The sequence below is a fragment of the Panthera leo genome, chromosome A2 (assembly GCF_018350215.1).
Source record: "Panthera leo isolate Ple1 chromosome A2, P.leo_Ple1_pat1.1, whole genome shotgun sequence".
Lineage (NCBI taxonomy): Eukaryota > Metazoa > Chordata > Mammalia > Carnivora > Felidae > Panthera > Panthera leo.
Window position 1 is genome coordinate 125,426,263 of NC_056680.1, and position 16,817 is coordinate 125,443,079.

General features: G+C 40.0%; 2 protein-coding genes across 7 annotated transcripts in view; one reads left to right on the forward strand and one right to left on the reverse strand.

Annotated features, from left to right (window-relative positions):
* Positions 1 to 800, reverse strand: part of KIAA0895 (KIAA0895 ortholog) — a 76,156-nt gene extending 75,356 nt beyond the window's left edge. For both annotated transcript variants that reach the window (XM_042922095.1, XM_042922116.1), the window contains exon 1: positions 664 to 800. In XM_042922095.1, the coding sequence (XP_042778029.1) occupies positions 664 to 777 (114 nt within the window). In that variant the 5' untranslated portion in view covers positions 778 to 800. The remainder of the gene's footprint in view (positions 1 to 663) is intronic.
* ANLN (anillin actin binding protein) overlaps positions 355 to 16,817 on the forward strand; it is a 47,656-nt gene continuing 31,193 nt past the window's right edge. Inside the window, exons 1-5 of one of the 5 annotated variants that reach the window (XM_042922056.1) lie at positions 355 to 747; positions 7,155 to 7,308; positions 8,791 to 9,105; positions 13,279 to 13,664; positions 15,038 to 15,266. In XM_042922056.1, the coding sequence (XP_042777990.1) occupies positions 730 to 747; positions 7,155 to 7,308; positions 8,791 to 9,105; positions 13,279 to 13,664; positions 15,038 to 15,266 (1,102 nt within the window). In that variant the 5' untranslated portion in view covers positions 355 to 729. Of the gene's footprint in view, positions 748 to 969; positions 1,097 to 7,154; positions 7,309 to 8,790; positions 9,106 to 13,278; positions 13,665 to 15,037; positions 15,267 to 16,817 lie in introns of those variants that run through there. The other 4 variants (XM_042922050.1, XM_042922063.1, XM_042922081.1 and 1 more) reach the window with 4 other exon arrangements.

A 16,817-nucleotide genomic window follows, 5' to 3' on the forward strand; every position in this document is an offset into this window, starting at 1 on the left:
ACTTCTCACACACAGTCTGTTAATGTTATTTTCCCAATAAGAAAGGTCTTCAGGGCCCCAGGTGGGTGGGTCACTGATCATTAGCCCCAAGTGTTCGAGGACCCACTAGGGAGGGCCCTCATGAGGGCAAGCTTGCAGTCTCCATCAGGGTGACGTGAAGGCGAGCGGAAAGAAAGCTACAGAAGGCCAAAAGGGCAGTGGGATTTCAAACACAAGGGCTCTTAATCCTATATTAAAGAAGGAAGGAAGGCAAGAAAGTCCAAGTACCACGGGTTCCAAGAGATCAGCTTAAACAGGGTGGCTTGTGCGAGCGTTGGGGGTGGGGCTTCGGTCCCGAGGCGGCTGGAGGACGGCCAGAGCGGAGCCGCACCTCCTGCCGCATCCCGGCCTCCAGGGCTGGGGTGTGACTGAGAAAAAGCCAGCCACCCATGGGAACCTCCGCGCCCGTCAAAGCCACGTGACGGAGAGCCGGGGCGGGCCGAGGCGTGTCCTCTCCGCCCCGCGCGCAGGCGCGCTGTACGGGCGCTGAAATTCAAATTTGAACGGCCGCAGGAGGCCGAATCTGACACTGGAGGCTGAGGGATAGAGGAGAGTAGTTTGGGAGAGTTCTCCCAGCCACGGCCTTCTGGTTCTCTTCAAGTGACACACTGAATCGGGACTCACTTTTCTTTTTCTGAATTTGAACCACCGTTTCCGTCGTCTCGCAATCAACACGCGAACTCCGGGGCGATGGACCCGTTTACCGAGGTGAGAAAATTTGCGGGCGCAGCCTGCCATCCCGGCTCTCGGCCCCTACCCACCCTTCCCACCTTCTGCCGACCTCTGGGCCCACCGGGCCGAGGGCGCGTGCGCGCGCTTGCGCAGCGTGTGTGTGCGGGGCGCGGCTGGGAGAACCGTGGGAGAGAAGCGGCTGGAGGGCGCACGTCGCCTACTCTGCGGCTGCTGTTCGTCCGAATTTTACTTATTGCTGTCCGGCAGTGAAGCTCAGGGAGGGACGTTTTGAGTCTGTCCTTTTAGGCGTTACCGAAAAGCCCTCTGCCAGCCCCGATTGTTGTAACGCCCTGTGAAGTGGAGCCCCGTCCCTTCCGAGAGTGAGGTTGGGGCCTGGGCGGAACTGGTCCTGCTGGAAGGGAAAGCGAGGATAAAGTGTAGGGTGGAGTCGGGTGCCTGAATGACTCAGTGCTGTGTGCAGTCGCCGCCTGCAAATGGAATGTGATTTGCGGGGTTCAGGTCGCCCGCAGAGGTGTTATGCATGTAAAAGATCCTGTTAATGAAATGACGGCAAAATGTTAAATAAGCCAATACTGAAACCATTGCATCCGTTCCTATAAAGTGAATACATTCTTCAGATTTGATTGCTCAGCTAAATAGGGAAGAAATTTAATCCCCGAGATTGACACTTGAATGGAAAGGAAAAAGTACTGGCCGAATATATACAAACAAAATTAATAGCCGACAATGTAAAAAACCAGAGTAAAGAAATAAACCTCTTTGTGTGTGTTTATGGAGCCTAACATTACAGTGATAGTTTTTAACTTCTCTTTTGTCCTTTGGAAATTGAATATGGATTAATTACATCATGTGTCAATTATTTCTCTAGCTTTGGTCAATCTTGTTAAGAATGTACATGGACGCACTCAGCAGTTTAGTGTAGACCGCTTGTCCACTCCCTTTTCTTACAGGACAGTTCCTGTTCCTTTAGGTTGTGCAAGTTTCAAACTGCTATTTTTTTTGAGTTGCTGCAGAGTGGGCCTAAAGATGTCTCTACACTAGATTCAAAACTTAAATGCTATGGAGAGTAGAAATACTTTTTTGGGGGGAACCTATATTTACAATTCCATAAATCTTAAGATAGTTTCAACAATTACAGTTTACTTGTATTCAAACATAACAGTATTTATTTTTGTTTCAAATTCTCAATCATCTAGGGAAAACACATTAATTTGTTAAACTTACTTAAAGATCTGCAGAAAACCCAGAACACATTTTTGTATTAGCCTTAAAAAATAAGGCTGATCATGCAGCATGTATTTTTCTCGTACTTTGAAGTTAAAAAGGATAGATTATTTTATGTTAGTAATCTAGAATAGTCTTCCTTAAAAAATTAGCCCTATGTGTCTTGAATATTCCTGTTAGTCTCCTAAGTAACTGACAGGAACAAAGCATTTTGAAAGTTGGCTGAAAATTGTACTTCATTTTACTTAACAATGCCTTTCTTAAGCTAGTGCAAATTTCAGTTGAAAGAAACTTTTATTTGAAACAAACCTTTTGTTTTAGAGTGTGCTCAGAAACATGTATGGTTTATATTATGAAAAGTCAGATCAGTTGCAGTTGGAATAAACAGCTTTGACTGTTTTCCTTAATTGGTAATGAGGGAACTATTTGAAATGGTTTCAGGGAGTAGGTGCTTAATTATAGCATTCATAACATTCTTGCACAGGGAAGTGAACTGGTGCAGTTCTTTGTCTGAACAGGACTGAAACTAAGTTAAAATGACTTTCTCAACCAGAGTTCTTTATCAGAACCACAGAACACAGAAAATGATTTGAGAGGCTATTTTGTTAATTTTCCCAAAGGTGATTCATCACCATGCCATCCTATAAGCATAGGAGAAATGTTAATTCATTACATTCATGTCAGGGCATTAGGGCTAATTCTCTTGATAACTCTGGTTGAGAAAGCCACAACCATCCTAAAGTTTCTTTTCTTAAACAAGGCTGTTGTGCATTGCTTCTCCCTGCTGTCACCAGTGCTGTTTGGCACACTCTTCCTCTCCCTGTCTCTTCCACCTGGCAAACTGATGTAACCTCCAGCTCGGACTTGGATTTCCCTTCTTCAGGGGGCAGATCACCTTTTGCAGTGCTCTCCCTGCACTGTTCTTACCTGTTGAATATATTTCCTGCCAGAATGTGAGCTTCATGAATGCAGGCCTGTTCTTTCCTATTCAGAGGGATGTTTCCCTCTGAAACATCAAGCACATCCTAACATCAAGCACATCCAATAACATTCTGCTGAAATAATAAAGAGAGCCATTCAGTGCAAATTATTTTACAAACAAATAACTATGTACAACAGTAACTATTAGAACATTTTAGCCATATTCTTTGCTTTCTTGTAGAAAATTTCAAATTACTCAAGTGTAATGTTTCCTCATGGATTCATCACCCAGCAACACATGACTGTATTGTTTCACTGTACTCCCCTCTAATCCCTCCCACTGAATTATTTGGAAGCAAATTCTAGAGATTATATAATTTCATACACACACACACACACACATATATATATGTGTATATATATACACATATATATGTATATATATATATATATATACTTCAGTATTTATCATTAAACACTAAGGACTTAAAAAAATCATAGTGCCATTATCATACCTAAAAAATCAACAATTCCTTAATATCAAATATTCTATCAATATTCAGATTTCCTTAAGTGTCATGGTTTTGCAGTTTGTTTGAATCAGGATCTAGGCAGGGTCCACAGGGCAATATCTTTCTATATTCTTCCTGGAAGAACCAGAAATAAAGAAGCCATCTTGGTTCATGGATGAACAAGCAGTTAAGGCAGGTGTTTATTGTTTATTATTATGATCAGCTGATAACATTTAGAAAGTTATGTTGATATGAAGTTAGTGCTCCTGACAATAAGTTCTTAAAAAAGAGTCATTGGGTTTAATCAAAAGAGAGTTTATAGCCAAGTGGTTAAGAGCTCAAACTCTGGAGTCTGGGTTTGAATCCTGCCTTACCACTTAGCTATGAGACTTATGGCTTGTTTTTTAACCTGTGCCTGGGTTTCTTCATCTGTGAAAACAGTAGTAAAAACAGAACCTGCCAAGCAAAATTTTGAAAATGAAATGAGATTTTGTGTGCAGACACTGAAAGTACTTACATAAATATTGGTGCTGTTGTGCTTGCCATTAGGTGAATGTAAAACCATAAACTTAATGCTCATAACATTAGCGTTAGCCTCTTAGTTTGAAGATCTCATGGGGGATGGCCATTCCCTAAGACCGTCATAGGAACCCCATGGCTGGCTGTGCTGAGTCAGAGCTTTCTGTGTAGGACCCTTAAAAGAGAAAAGCTACAGTTAAAATACTCTGTAAAACATCTTCTCTTGTGCAATAAATAAATGAACATGCTGTTACTAGTCTGAATGGAATTTCTCTTATTTTTCAGAATTAAATGAAAATCTCTGTATTGATCTCGGAAAGGATGCTGCTAGAGCATATTGAAAATAATGAGTTAGTTTATATTGAGCCTCTTGTTTAAGAAGGCAGGGAAATAAGCAATACCTCCTAAAAAGATTTTTGTCTAATGATTTGAGGTGTATGTGTGGCAGAAATTGCTTAAGGACTGTAAGCTTTAGTTATTTTACATTCATCCACATGGAATGTCTTATTTCCTGGTTTCGTTAGTTATTGCAGTTTTTTTAAATGCCTTTATTATTTAAAGCAGAAGGTGTGATATTTGAAGGAATATACTTTATAAATAAAGAACCCTTGGATTCCTGATGCATTATTATAGGGACTTAGATTTGTTGAGCTGTTGAGTTTTTGTCCCTTAGATACATTTCTTTTAAATTAATCTTTGACCTTTATTTTATAGATTAGGGAACTTCTGCTTACCTATCTTAATAGATTTTGAAATCTTTGAATCTAATGTAGACAATAGAGTACTTGTATATGTTTGAATGGCAGAGCTGCATTCTTTTGTGACCAACCTCTTGCTCATAGTAACTGAAAATACACTGACTCACAAGTATTCTAACTGACAGGAATGGAATGTGAACATGTACATGAACGAAGAAAATTAGGCTAGTTTTTTTATCTGGGTAGTGATATATTTTATTAGGGGGGAAAAATATATATATATATATATATATATATGAATTGGTGTAACAATACTGCTTTTGAGTTTGTTGAAGACTTTTATTTAAAGGGTAAATGTCTTGTGTTTTGGAAGGCATTTGGTTCATAAATTACTTTCAGTGATATAGCATTTAGATTTAGTGTCACTCTTTGAATGAGAAATCATTCCTAAGAAAAGTGGAGAGTTGTGCCTTCCTCTAAATTTAGCTCCATTTCTTTTGCACATTCAGAGGAATTTTAATCTTTTTTAATGTTTGTTTATTTTTGAGAGAGAGAGAGAGAGAGAACATGAGTGGGGTAGGGGTAGAGAGACAGGGAAATAGAGAATCTGAAGCAGGCTCCAGGCTCTGAGCTGTCAGCACAGAGACCGACACGGGGTTCAAACTCACTGAGATCATGACCTGAGCCAAAGCTCGGCACTTAAGCAACTGAGCCACCCAGGTGCCCCACTCAGAGGAATTTTAAAGAATAATTATTCTATTTTTAATTAAGCAATTAAAAAGGTCAAATGGGAGTGTAATTCCTTAGTCTGTGTTAACTACTGTATCTGTGTGTGCAGGGCAGTGTATAAACTCCAGCCAATAATTCTCATATCTCCTTTAGTTGTATACTTTTGAAAGAGAAAGTATTGTTTTATAGGATCTTGTGTTTGTTCAACTACACTGTTTCAAATAGGAGCATTAATTGATTCAGGGTAAGAAAAGAGTAATCCTGATTTTATGGAATGGTTAAGATATCAACTCAAGATTATTTTATTATGTATTGATATTCAATTAAATAAAATGTGGGATTTTTTTAGCTTGGCTTTTTTTTTTTTTTTTTCCTGTCATCTTAGGAAATGTCAGGTTTTCAAAGAAGTAAATATATCCATTATCTCTTGCTGTTTACCATTATACCAAATCTTAGTGGCTGTATTAGCTTTGTTACTGTAACAAATTATCATACTCTTAGTGGCTTAAAATCACATATAGTTATTATTTTCTGAAGATCATAAGGCTGATGGATTTTACAGGGTTAAGATCAAGGTGTTGGCAGGATTGTGTTCCTTCTGGAGGCTCTAGAGGAGAATCTGTTTCTTTACCTTTCCTAACTTCTAGAGGCCACCTGCATTTTTTGGCTTGTAGCCCCTTCCTCTATCTCCAGAGCCACCAATCACATCACTCCAAGCTCTGCTTCTGTTGTCACATCTTCTCTGACCTTCCTGACTTTTCTCTCAGAAGGACAATTGTGATTACATTAGGCCCACCTAAGTAATGCAGGATAATCTTTTCATCTCAAGATTCTTCATCACATCTGCCAAGCCCCTTTTGTCAAGTAAAGTAATACATTCACAGGTTCAGGGAATTAGGAAATGAACATCTTTGGGGACTGTTATTCTCCCTACCAAAGTGCTTAAAACAACCACCACATTAGTTCCTGATTCAGTGGCTCAGCAATTTGTGTTGGGCTCAGCTAGGCTGTGCTTCTGGTGGTGTCCCCAGCGGTCATACAGGAGTCTGCCGTGATCTGGCAAATTAGCTGGGACTGAATGCTCTAACGTGGCCTTACTCATCGGTCTGGTGGTTGATGCCAGCTCTCAGCTGGGCCAGGTGTCTCTAGCAGGCTTGTGCAGTCTTGGGCAGGTGTCTCTACACCTCATGGCACCGTTCCAAGAGAGTGCAAAGAGAAACCGCAAGACCTCTGAGGCCTGTGGTTGGAAGTCATGCCGTATCACTTCTGCCACATTCTGTTGGTCAAAGTAAATCATAAGGCCAGCCCAGTTTGAGGGTATGGAAATAGATTCTACCTTTTGATGAAAAGCAGAAAAAATTTCTGGTTATTTTAAATCTCATAAACCAACTTTACACATTTTATTCATATTACACCTGTAATAGTTAAAAAAAAATTAGTGTTTATTTTTGAGAGAGAGAGAGAGAGAGCAGGCAGGGGAGGGGCAGAGAGAGAGGGAGAGAAAGAGAGAATCTCAAGGAGGCCCTGCAATGTCAATGCGGAGCTTGACGTGGGGCTCAAACTCATGAACCATGAGATCGTGACCTGAGCTGAAATCAGGAGTTGGACACTTATCTGACCGAGCCACCCAGGCACCCCTGTAATAATTTTGACATTGGGGTGCTTCTTTGGTGAATTTTGACTTAATTACTTAGGATCCCATTTTTGAAATGTATTTAACTGTTATCCTACATGGCAATTAGTGATTTTAGAAGGTGCCTCAAGTTTTGTGAACTTTTGACTAAACTTGTGTTTTAATGTTGATATATTATATATGTAGAAACTGCTTGAACGAACCCGTGCCAGGCGAGAGAATCTTCAGAGAAAGATGGCTGAGAGGCCCACAGCAGCAGCAAGGTCTGCCATGCATGCTAAGAGAACCAGAGAGCCACTTACTGAAGCAAGTAACCAACAGCCTCTACCTGGTAGTGAAGGTAAAAGACTTTGTGGGGAAAAGTAAAATTTGCATCTTTTAAAGGAGATCAGCCCCAAACATTTTATTGCGCGTGTAGAAAAACCAAGGTCTTTGGGAGACAAATATATAATAGCCTCTGGGGAAAGATCAGCCTTCTATTCTATTTTAGGTCTGTTATATTAGGCCTAGAACTACCAGGCCAGAGCAGAGTATCTAATAAATGCTTCAAATTAATTGGTTGAATTTTATTTTCCTCAATCTAAGGTTATTTAAAACCCCCAAGGGAAGAAAAGTAAAGGAGCAGGGGAACACTTAATTACACAGTGGTGGCATGGACTTTATCCACCCCAACGATGCCAGAATAGCTGACCACCCAGTTCAGATAGTGTCTTTGGCATGAGTAGGGCAGCGAAAGGCTTACCTGCTCGCAGATGCTTGATATTTAGTGAGTATTCTCATCCTCTGTCAGTTGAACCAGCTCTCTAGAGCTAGGCTCGATGTATAGGTTGTTAATTTAAGAACCAGTGAATTAAACAAAAACAAATAAATACACACAAATAAACAAACCTAAACTCACCTGGAAATTTAACTTATTCTTTCCTAAATCCTGGCATCCCCAGCCTGCATCAGTAAGCTGGCTGCTTTAGTGTTTTCCTAGAGTGTGGAATAGTCTGGAGATAATAATTTTCCTTAGTATAAATTTAAAAATACAAATAGAAAAAGAGCATTACAGAAGGCAAAATCAATAGTACAAGAGATGGGGGCATGGAGCAGGCTCACAGTTAACTTTGTAAGCTAACCATAGAATAGGAATTTATTTTCATATGTTTATACATTTTGAAGGAAGGAATACCATATATATCACATATATATGGTATACATATTACACATGTGATTTGTTACACATGCATGGTATATATGTTACACATATGTGACCTATATATCAGACATACATGGTATATATTGTATATATATATTGCGTGTATGATATACTGCATGTATATGGTATGGTTCACGAAAGATTGTTTTAAAAACAGAAAGCCTGTTTCTACCCTTAGCTGTGTTGCTTTAGGCAGGTAACATCATTGTTCTGCGTTTGGTTTTCCTTATCTAAAAATGAGGTAATTGGGCTGTGTGATCTTTGAAATCATTCAAAACATTTGCTTATTATATGTGTATGCACTTTTTATTTCCTAGCATCTTAAGACTACATAAAGTATCAGGCATATGTCTGGAGAATATTATTTGAACATCTTTTTATTTAGGTGTTTTAAACTAGAAATTATATGTTTGCTGAAAAAGAAATCTTTCATATCAGATTTCTAAGTCACTAAAAGTAGAATTTTACATATTTCTTGTTGCAAGGAAAATCATTTAAAGAGTCTAGAGAAACATGATGTTTTTAAAATAATTTGTCACATACCTACTGCAAGTTGTTTAGGCTATGAGAAATTGCAGACTTCTGAATGTTTTTTTTGGGGGGGTGTCCTTTTTAATCTAGAGAAATCTTGTACAAAACCATCACCATCAAAAAAACGCTGTTCTGACAACGCTGAAGTAGAAGTTTCTAACTTGGAAAATGAAAAGCCAGTGGAGTCAGCTTCTGCAAAAGCCTGTCCTCCAAGTCCTCTGCCTCCTCGGGCGCAGCCACAGACGCCAGCTCCTGTCAGTGATGCCGAGGCTGTCCCGGCACCGCTGCCGGGTGTGAGGACAGGGCTTAACTCAAGACTGGAAGCGAGGGCAGGCTCTTCAGTGAAAACACGAATGCAAAGACTGGCGGAGCAGCGGCGCCATTGGGATAATAATGACATGACAGGTATGAATTAGAGGGATGGCATGGTCCTTCAAATCTGTTTCAAGAAGACTCAACTTGGTAGGTTGAAAATCTGATTTATTGGTTAACACATGAAAGATAAACGCTTCTGTTTTATCTATCTCCTGAGTATCCGTTGCCTACAAATGGTTTGTATATCAATAGCATATTTATAAGTTGGTTGTGTTCTCATTGAAGTGGGTGCTGATGAGGTTCTTAGACCAGCTCACAAAAGCGTGGTCTTATGACAGAATCATCTTATATTTTCAATTAAAAACAATAGAGAACAAACTTACCTTGGCATTATTAGCCTTGCTGATCTTCAGCTCTATATGCAAGAAATCCCATTTGATGGATTAACTAAATAAATTTGAGTGGCTAAAGTATGCAGTACTATTTAATAGAGGGGAGAGAACACTTACACACTTATTGAGCACCTATAAAGCATGTTACGCTAAGGTGCTGGGACCCAGTGAAGTGACCTGGGCTCATACTCAGATGGAGAGTGTCACATCAAATCAGCCGTCATGCAGCAGGATTATGTGTTCTATGATCTATTTTGTCTCTTATCTTCTTACAAAAAAAAAGCCTTGAGATGACTTACAAAAACAACTACATTACAAAACAAGAAAAATAAGGTAATTCCAGGGTGAAGGGAAGGAAAAACAAAGAAGGGAAGGGTAAAATTATTTTATTAAATACAGGCTTTAAGGTCCATCTCACTTGCCAGAGTTCTGAACTTACTAGCAGCCCATGCAAAGAGGTGAAACACCATCAGTTACGTGACTGGTGTTTGTTTACAAGATGAAAGCAGGACCATGGCCGGAACTAAGACCCAAGAGAACTTTCTTTCCTGGGTCCTGAAAGATGACTCTGCAGAAGGTAGTAAATGTGTAAGGTTTTTCAAGGTAGGCAGGCGGCCTGGCTCCAAGCTCAGTTCAGTAAGCACAGTTGCAAAGAGAGCCAGCACAGTACAGGTGGACAGCTCACTGGCAACTGGGCCTTACCCAAGGAAATGTTCCTCTAGCTTTGGCTTTCGGCCTGGAGCCGTGTAACGGAAACATTTGGACTGTTGGATTAGAATCTCAGGAGTGTGGTGGAGCCCTGGGGTGTGCTTTTGTCTTTTTTTTTTTTTTAAGCTCTGTATGTTACTCTGATGCGTAGACAGAATTGAGACCAAGTGACTTGAAGAAATGGATGCATTACACAGATTTAGGCAGTCTTTCGTAAATATTAATTCTTTTTGTCTGAAATTTTGATAAGTATTGGACAGTAGAGAATTTAAAGTTATTCTTTTTGGCAGTGATGGTAATTTCAAGAGCAAATACTGTGTAAAGTGCTAGGCATTCTAAACATTATTTGTTCTAATATAGCATTTAATTCCTATAGAAATCTAATGACATACATCCCACTTTTATGTTCATGGTACTGAAGAGGAAACTGGGTTTGGAGAGAGCAAGAGGCCTGCCTAGAATTAGAAGCTAAAATTCCAAGCTCAGTAGTTTGACTCTAGTGCTCAACTCTTGCCTGCTATAACTTACCTGATGACTTTTAGCTTTTTTTTTTTTTTAATGTTTATTTATTTTGGGGGGTGGGGAGAAGGGGAGGAGCAGAGAGAGGGAGAGACACAGAATGCAAAGCAGGCTCCAGGCTCTGAGCTGTCAGCACAGAGCCTGACATGGGGCTCGAAGTCACGAAGCACGCAACCATGACCTGAACTGAAGTCAGCCGCTTAACCAACTGAGCCACCCAGGTGCCCTGACCTACTTGGTATTTTGGGGCATGTAACAGAGTACAGATGTTCCATATTGTCTGTTATGCCTATTTATCTTAGTAGTGGGCAGGGCTCACCATGCTTTACAGTGCCCAAGGAGGCTAACTGGTACATGTTCCTAAACACAAGGATGTCCCATTTCTGTTTTGTAGGAGGTATTTATGGATAGTGGAGAGAGGGCTGTGACAGAATCCACGCTTAGAACAGATAAGACCCTCAACATTCTAGAGCAGAAAGCATTGCAGCAGTGATTTTGAACATTTTGAAAGCAAATGTTAACACATGCCTACCTCAGCTTTGAAAATAAATCTCATTAAGGCATAGCCTGTCTGATTCTAAGCACTGACACTTGAGAATAAAGCACTTGCGATGAATGATTTAGTGAATGTTATCCAGGATGTGGGTAGCAGCCAATTAAATGAGGAACTATACTAAAATAGAACTTATCTGAAGCTTCTTTTCTGATCGAGAACAGTTAGTAGAGCTAGAGTGCCAGTAAGCTCATTCCTAAAACATGATAATAAAACCATCATCTGCATAGAGGACAGGGCTTATTCTCAGGAAAGCAACAGAGGTATGCAAAGGGGTCTTGCAGGGGCGGTGGGGTTCAGGGAAGACTTTCTGGAGGAGGCAGAGGCAATCAACCTGGACTCCGAGGGACCACTGGCTTCAGACAGTGGAGGAGGTATCCTAGGCAGAAGCAACAGAATGCCTAAAAAGCAGAGTTACCATAAACAGACTGTGTGCATAAAGAGTAGGTATTTTCTGGTAGAAAAACAAGAGATCGGTTTGAAGAAAGCAGCAGGGGTCCAGAGCATGTGGAATTTAACCAGGAGGTGATGGTGGCATACTGGAAGAGTTTAAGTGGGCAAATGTCGCAGAGAGATCACTCTGGCATCAGAAGTGAGGAGGGACTGAATAGGGCAGAGACTTGAGCAGGAGGATCAGTTAGAAGGCTCGTGTTATAGTCCACGTGTGGGATGAAGGCCTGTGGAAGTGAAGGGGAGAGGCCAGATCTGTAAGATTTAGGAGACAATCTCTGGAACTTGATATCTGGATGGTGGAGGAGGTGAAGGGAGAAGGAGGAAGAGGTCATGATGAGGAGGAACATGTTTGGGGCAGTCTCAACGTCAGATACGTTATTTGGGGTGCTTGGGTGGTAGCCGAATGGAAGTGGTCGGTAGTTGCAAGGACACCATGGAAGATCTGGCACAAGGACAGAACTAGCAGAGCATGATGTCACCAGCAGAAACACAAGGCCTACAGAGTGTGCACTGGCATCTAGTGACAATAGCAAACGCAACTTGCGGCCTGTGGTGTAGGCAGAGGCAGGTTGAAGGGAGCTGAGTGGTGAGAGAATATTTGTGCAGGGCAAGAGGGGCAGCTGCAGAGGGGTATATGTTGGTGAGAGGGTATTTGTGTTTAGCTTTAAGATGAGACCGACTTGAGCATAATTATGTGCAGAGACAAAAAGGGTTTGTACAGAGGAGGAATGCGTACAGGCCTTCGTCAGCTATCCATTACTAACGTGAGATCGATAAGTAACTGTGGAAAATGAAGTAACTGTGGAAAAACACTGCTGTCTAGCCCTGTGCTATCCAATTCTGGAGACAATAGCCATATGTAGCTTTTAAGATTTAAATTAATTACAATGAAATGAAATGAGGTTTCTGAGTTGCCCTAGCTACATTTCAAGTGCTCACTAGCCACATGTGGCTGGCTAGTGGTTGGTTACTCTACTAGATAGCACGGATATGGAACGTCTCCATCATTGCAGGAAGTTCGATTGTACAGCACTGGTTTACTCCATTTTTAAAACAAAAAGTACCTGTGGCATCTGTAAGCTTAAATTGTGCAGTAGTGTAACAAAATGATTTAATTCTAAAAATATAACCTAAGTGTACAGTACCTTCGGGCATTCATGATCCATTAAAAATTGAAAAAAAATAGGTATAAGAAGTTGTGGGTTTCTTTTTGTTTTAATTTGGATTAAGTATCCTCTGATTTGAAAAGGTATTGTCAAATTTAAGCAGCTGGTAGTTTCATGCATACGAGAGCTTTTTATTAGTTCTGAAACCTACTAACGTCTTTATTTTTTTAAAACTTTTTAAAATTTGTTTTTGAGAGAGAGAAAGCAAATGGGGGAGGGACATGGGGCGGGGGACAGGGGGACAGAGGATCTGAAGCCGGCTCTGTGCTGACAGCAGAGAGCCTGATGCAGGGCTCAAACTCACCAACAGTGAGATCATGATCTGGGCCGAAGTTAGATGCTTAACTCACTGAGCCACCCAAGCACCCCTCTACAAACCTCTTCTTAAAATTCTGAGTGGAGCGATCCTGGGATTACACATATGCGTCACTCTTGAACATGGGTCTTACTCTTTTTCTGAAAACATTTTCAGACGAGATACCCGAAAGCTCACTCATGTCACCAATGCCATCAGAGGGAAGGGCTGCCTCGCCTCCCAAACCACCCCCTGCAGATGCCTCGGCAACTCCAGTTGGTAGAAGGGGCCGTCTGGCCAACCTTGCCGCAACTATTTGCTCGTGGGAAGATGATGTAAATTACTCATCTGCAAAGCAAAACAGTGCACAAGAACAGCCTGGTACCACTTGTTTATCCAAATTTTCCTCTGCAAGTGGAGCATCTGCTAGGATCAATAGCAGCAGTGTCAAGCAGGAAGCTGCATGCTGTTCCCAAAGGGATGGTGAGGCCTCTTTGAATAAAGCTCCGTCCTCGAGTGCCGTGGGCGCATCTTTGAATGATGCTACAGTTTCCAGCTCTGTGGTAAGTCATGCAGTATCAGTCTTGGGAAACCTTTTCTTTTTGGTTATGAGTGATAATGTGTATGTATGTGTAGGTATGTATCTTATATACATGGTGTTTGTATGTATTTTTAGAAATTGGGGGCGTAGAAAGTAAAAATCCTAAATTTGGTAGCCTATACCAAATAAATTAGTAATTGACAACTAAATTATACTAAGTTCATACAATTCCAAGGTATATAATAATAATGGAATGATGGAGCCTCTTCTTAGTCAGCAGGGAGAGCAACTGATAATTATTTTCTCTGCAGAATGCTTTATGTATGTGTATAAATATAAGATATCAAATTTCTCTGAAGGGACATTTAATAAACTAGTAGCTAAAGTTGCCTTCCGAAGGCATTTGCTGAACAAGATTGTCAAGGGTGGGTATGATAATTTTACCATATATTCTTTTGAAATGTTTGAAAGTTTTCCCTTGCACATGAATTACATCAACAGCTTTCAAAAACAATCTTAAAAAACAGAAAAGCAAAAGAGTAGTATGTTTCTGTGCATTGTTTTTAAATGTAGAGCCAGGTTTGGGAATTTGATAGAGTTGCATTCAACCCAAGCTCTGCCACGTAATTGAAAATGTGGCTTTAGACATTAATCTTGTAAAACCTTATTTTCCCATCTGTAAAATGGGAAAGAAAGGGTTATTGGGAAGATGAAATGAGACAATGTGTATAAAACCCACAGCAAAGTGCTTTGCATAAAGCACTTAATATGTTATAGTTAGCCATCAAATACATATGATTTTGTTAAATTAATACTGACTTAATTAAAATACCAAAAATATGCAATGTGCTCTAATATGCTTAACATTTATAAAGGTGCTAGTGAGATAATATAAAAGAAATTGTTTTTTAAAATAGGGAGTGACCCTATCCCTTACATGAAATTACTCCTCAATATATTATGCAGACTAAATTATATATTATAATTTAAAGAGTACCATTTTCTTCTTTTTTAAATTCTTTTTACATGTTTTGAGAGAAAGAGAAAGCATAAGAAGGGGAGAGGCAGAGAGAGAGGGAGAGAGAATCCCAAGCAGGCTCTGCACTGTTAGCACGGAGACTGACTTGGGGCTCGAACTCACAAACAGTGAGATCATGACCTGAGCTGAAATCAAGAGTCATTTAACTGGCTGAGCCACCCAGGCACCCCAAATAGTAGCATTTTCTAAGTTGATTTTTTGTCAAATCTTTCAAAATGGTTTGATCTATTAGGGGGAAAAATTGTTTTTCATAAGTTTACTTAAAGGCTACTAAGCAAATAGAATTTAACTTGTTTTAAGTCTACCTTTAGATATTATGAATATTGTTATTTACCCTAAGTGTTATCATGTTTCAGAAAGCTGCTTCTTCCCCAGTGAAATCTTCTACTGTATCCGTTGCTGAAGCTAAAAATTGTGAGGTACAAAATCCTGAGCTACTTCAGAAAACTCCTGTTAGTCTCCTGAAAACAGAGGTATCGAAACCAACTGGGAAGTCAACCGTGTCCCAGACAGTTGGGCCTAAAGAAGAATTAAATAGAGAAATATGTCGGCAGTCTCAATCTAAAGACAAATCTGCAACACCAGGTTATGTATCTTTTTAAAAATCTAGTTACTGCTGACTGTTTTCAGAATGTCTGTTCTCAGCGTTTTAGGTGTCCAGTCATGAATTGTATGTTCGTGGTTTGCCATGGCAAGTGTCTGAATGTATAAAATGGAATTTCTTCAAATTCAGCTCTAACTCATTGAATGAATATTCATTAGTGTAGACTTGTCCAGTTACTGGTCAAAGTATGTAACTTGTTACATTTTAACAACTTAGACATGGTTTTTTTCTAGAATGACCATGTAGTTTCTTTCTTCCATACTTTTTGATGGAGACAAAGCGTATAGAACTGGAAATCACATTTTAAGGGCATAATGGAGAAACATTCTTAAAACCAAGTGTGCAGAGCAATGCTTTCCAAACTGAAATAAGAAGATACCCCTGATAGCAAAGGAAAATGAGGTGTATACAAATGACTCCACTCCTAATTATATTTGTATGTGGTTATATTGTGTGTGAGTATATACATGTGGAAGTTCGAAATTCCCTATAGTAAATTGATGTTCCTAGAAATCCGTATTTATCTTGTGGGGGCTTAAACCTTCTGGCATACCCCCACATGCTGTTGGTTGAGAAACCCAGGACTAAAAAGCGTGGTTCAAATATATAGAGATATAATTTACTTTGAACAATATTCTTTTCCATTAGAATTGCTTTTGGAAAGACTTTCAGTTCAAAATTTTAACTTCTTAAAAATACAATCTCTCGGAAACAGTAGTTCATTATAAAAGAGAAGTAGAGAGAGATAACAGTGGGAATCCATTCGTTATGGGCTAGGAAAGCAGTAGTCAGTTTCCAGAGGAGCTGAAATGAGAATTTGAAGCAATAGCAAAATCCCCACATGGAATAGAACTAGTTATCCCCAATTTTCTGAAGACTTATGGCATAGATAAGAAGCCTTTTTTTAAATTATTATTATTCTTGGCTATTGGATATGCCCAGAATTTATTATCAGGCCTCAGAGATATTTAATTTACATGTTTCTTTGTCTTCTTAGTGGATTTTGTTTAAAATGTTTTTTTTTAATGTTTATTTGTTTTGACAGAGAGAGTGAGAAAGAGAGTGTGTGCACATGCGCATGAGCAGGGGAGGGCAGAGAGAGAGGGAGACACAGAATCTGAAGCAGGCTTCAGGCTCTGAGCTGTCAGCACAGAGCCTGACTCAGGGCTCAAACTCAGGAGCCACGAGATCGTGACCCGAGCCGAAGTCAGATGCTTAACTGAGCCACCCAGGCACACCTATTCTTAGTGGTTTTAGTTAGAGATAATGGTGTGAAGTGACATGTGGAGTCTTGGGTCAAATTGTGCCCTTTACCTGTTTTTGCAAATAAAGTTTTATTGGAACATAGCCATGCCCATTTATTTACATGTTGTCTGTGGCTGCTTTCATGCTTCAGTGCAGAGTTGAGTAGTTATGACAGTGGCCAAATGGGCCTGCAAAGCCCAAAATATTTACTATCTGGCCTTTTGTAGGAAAATGCTGATTTCTGATAGAGATAAGCCTCTTTTCATATAGTACAACCCTATCATCTT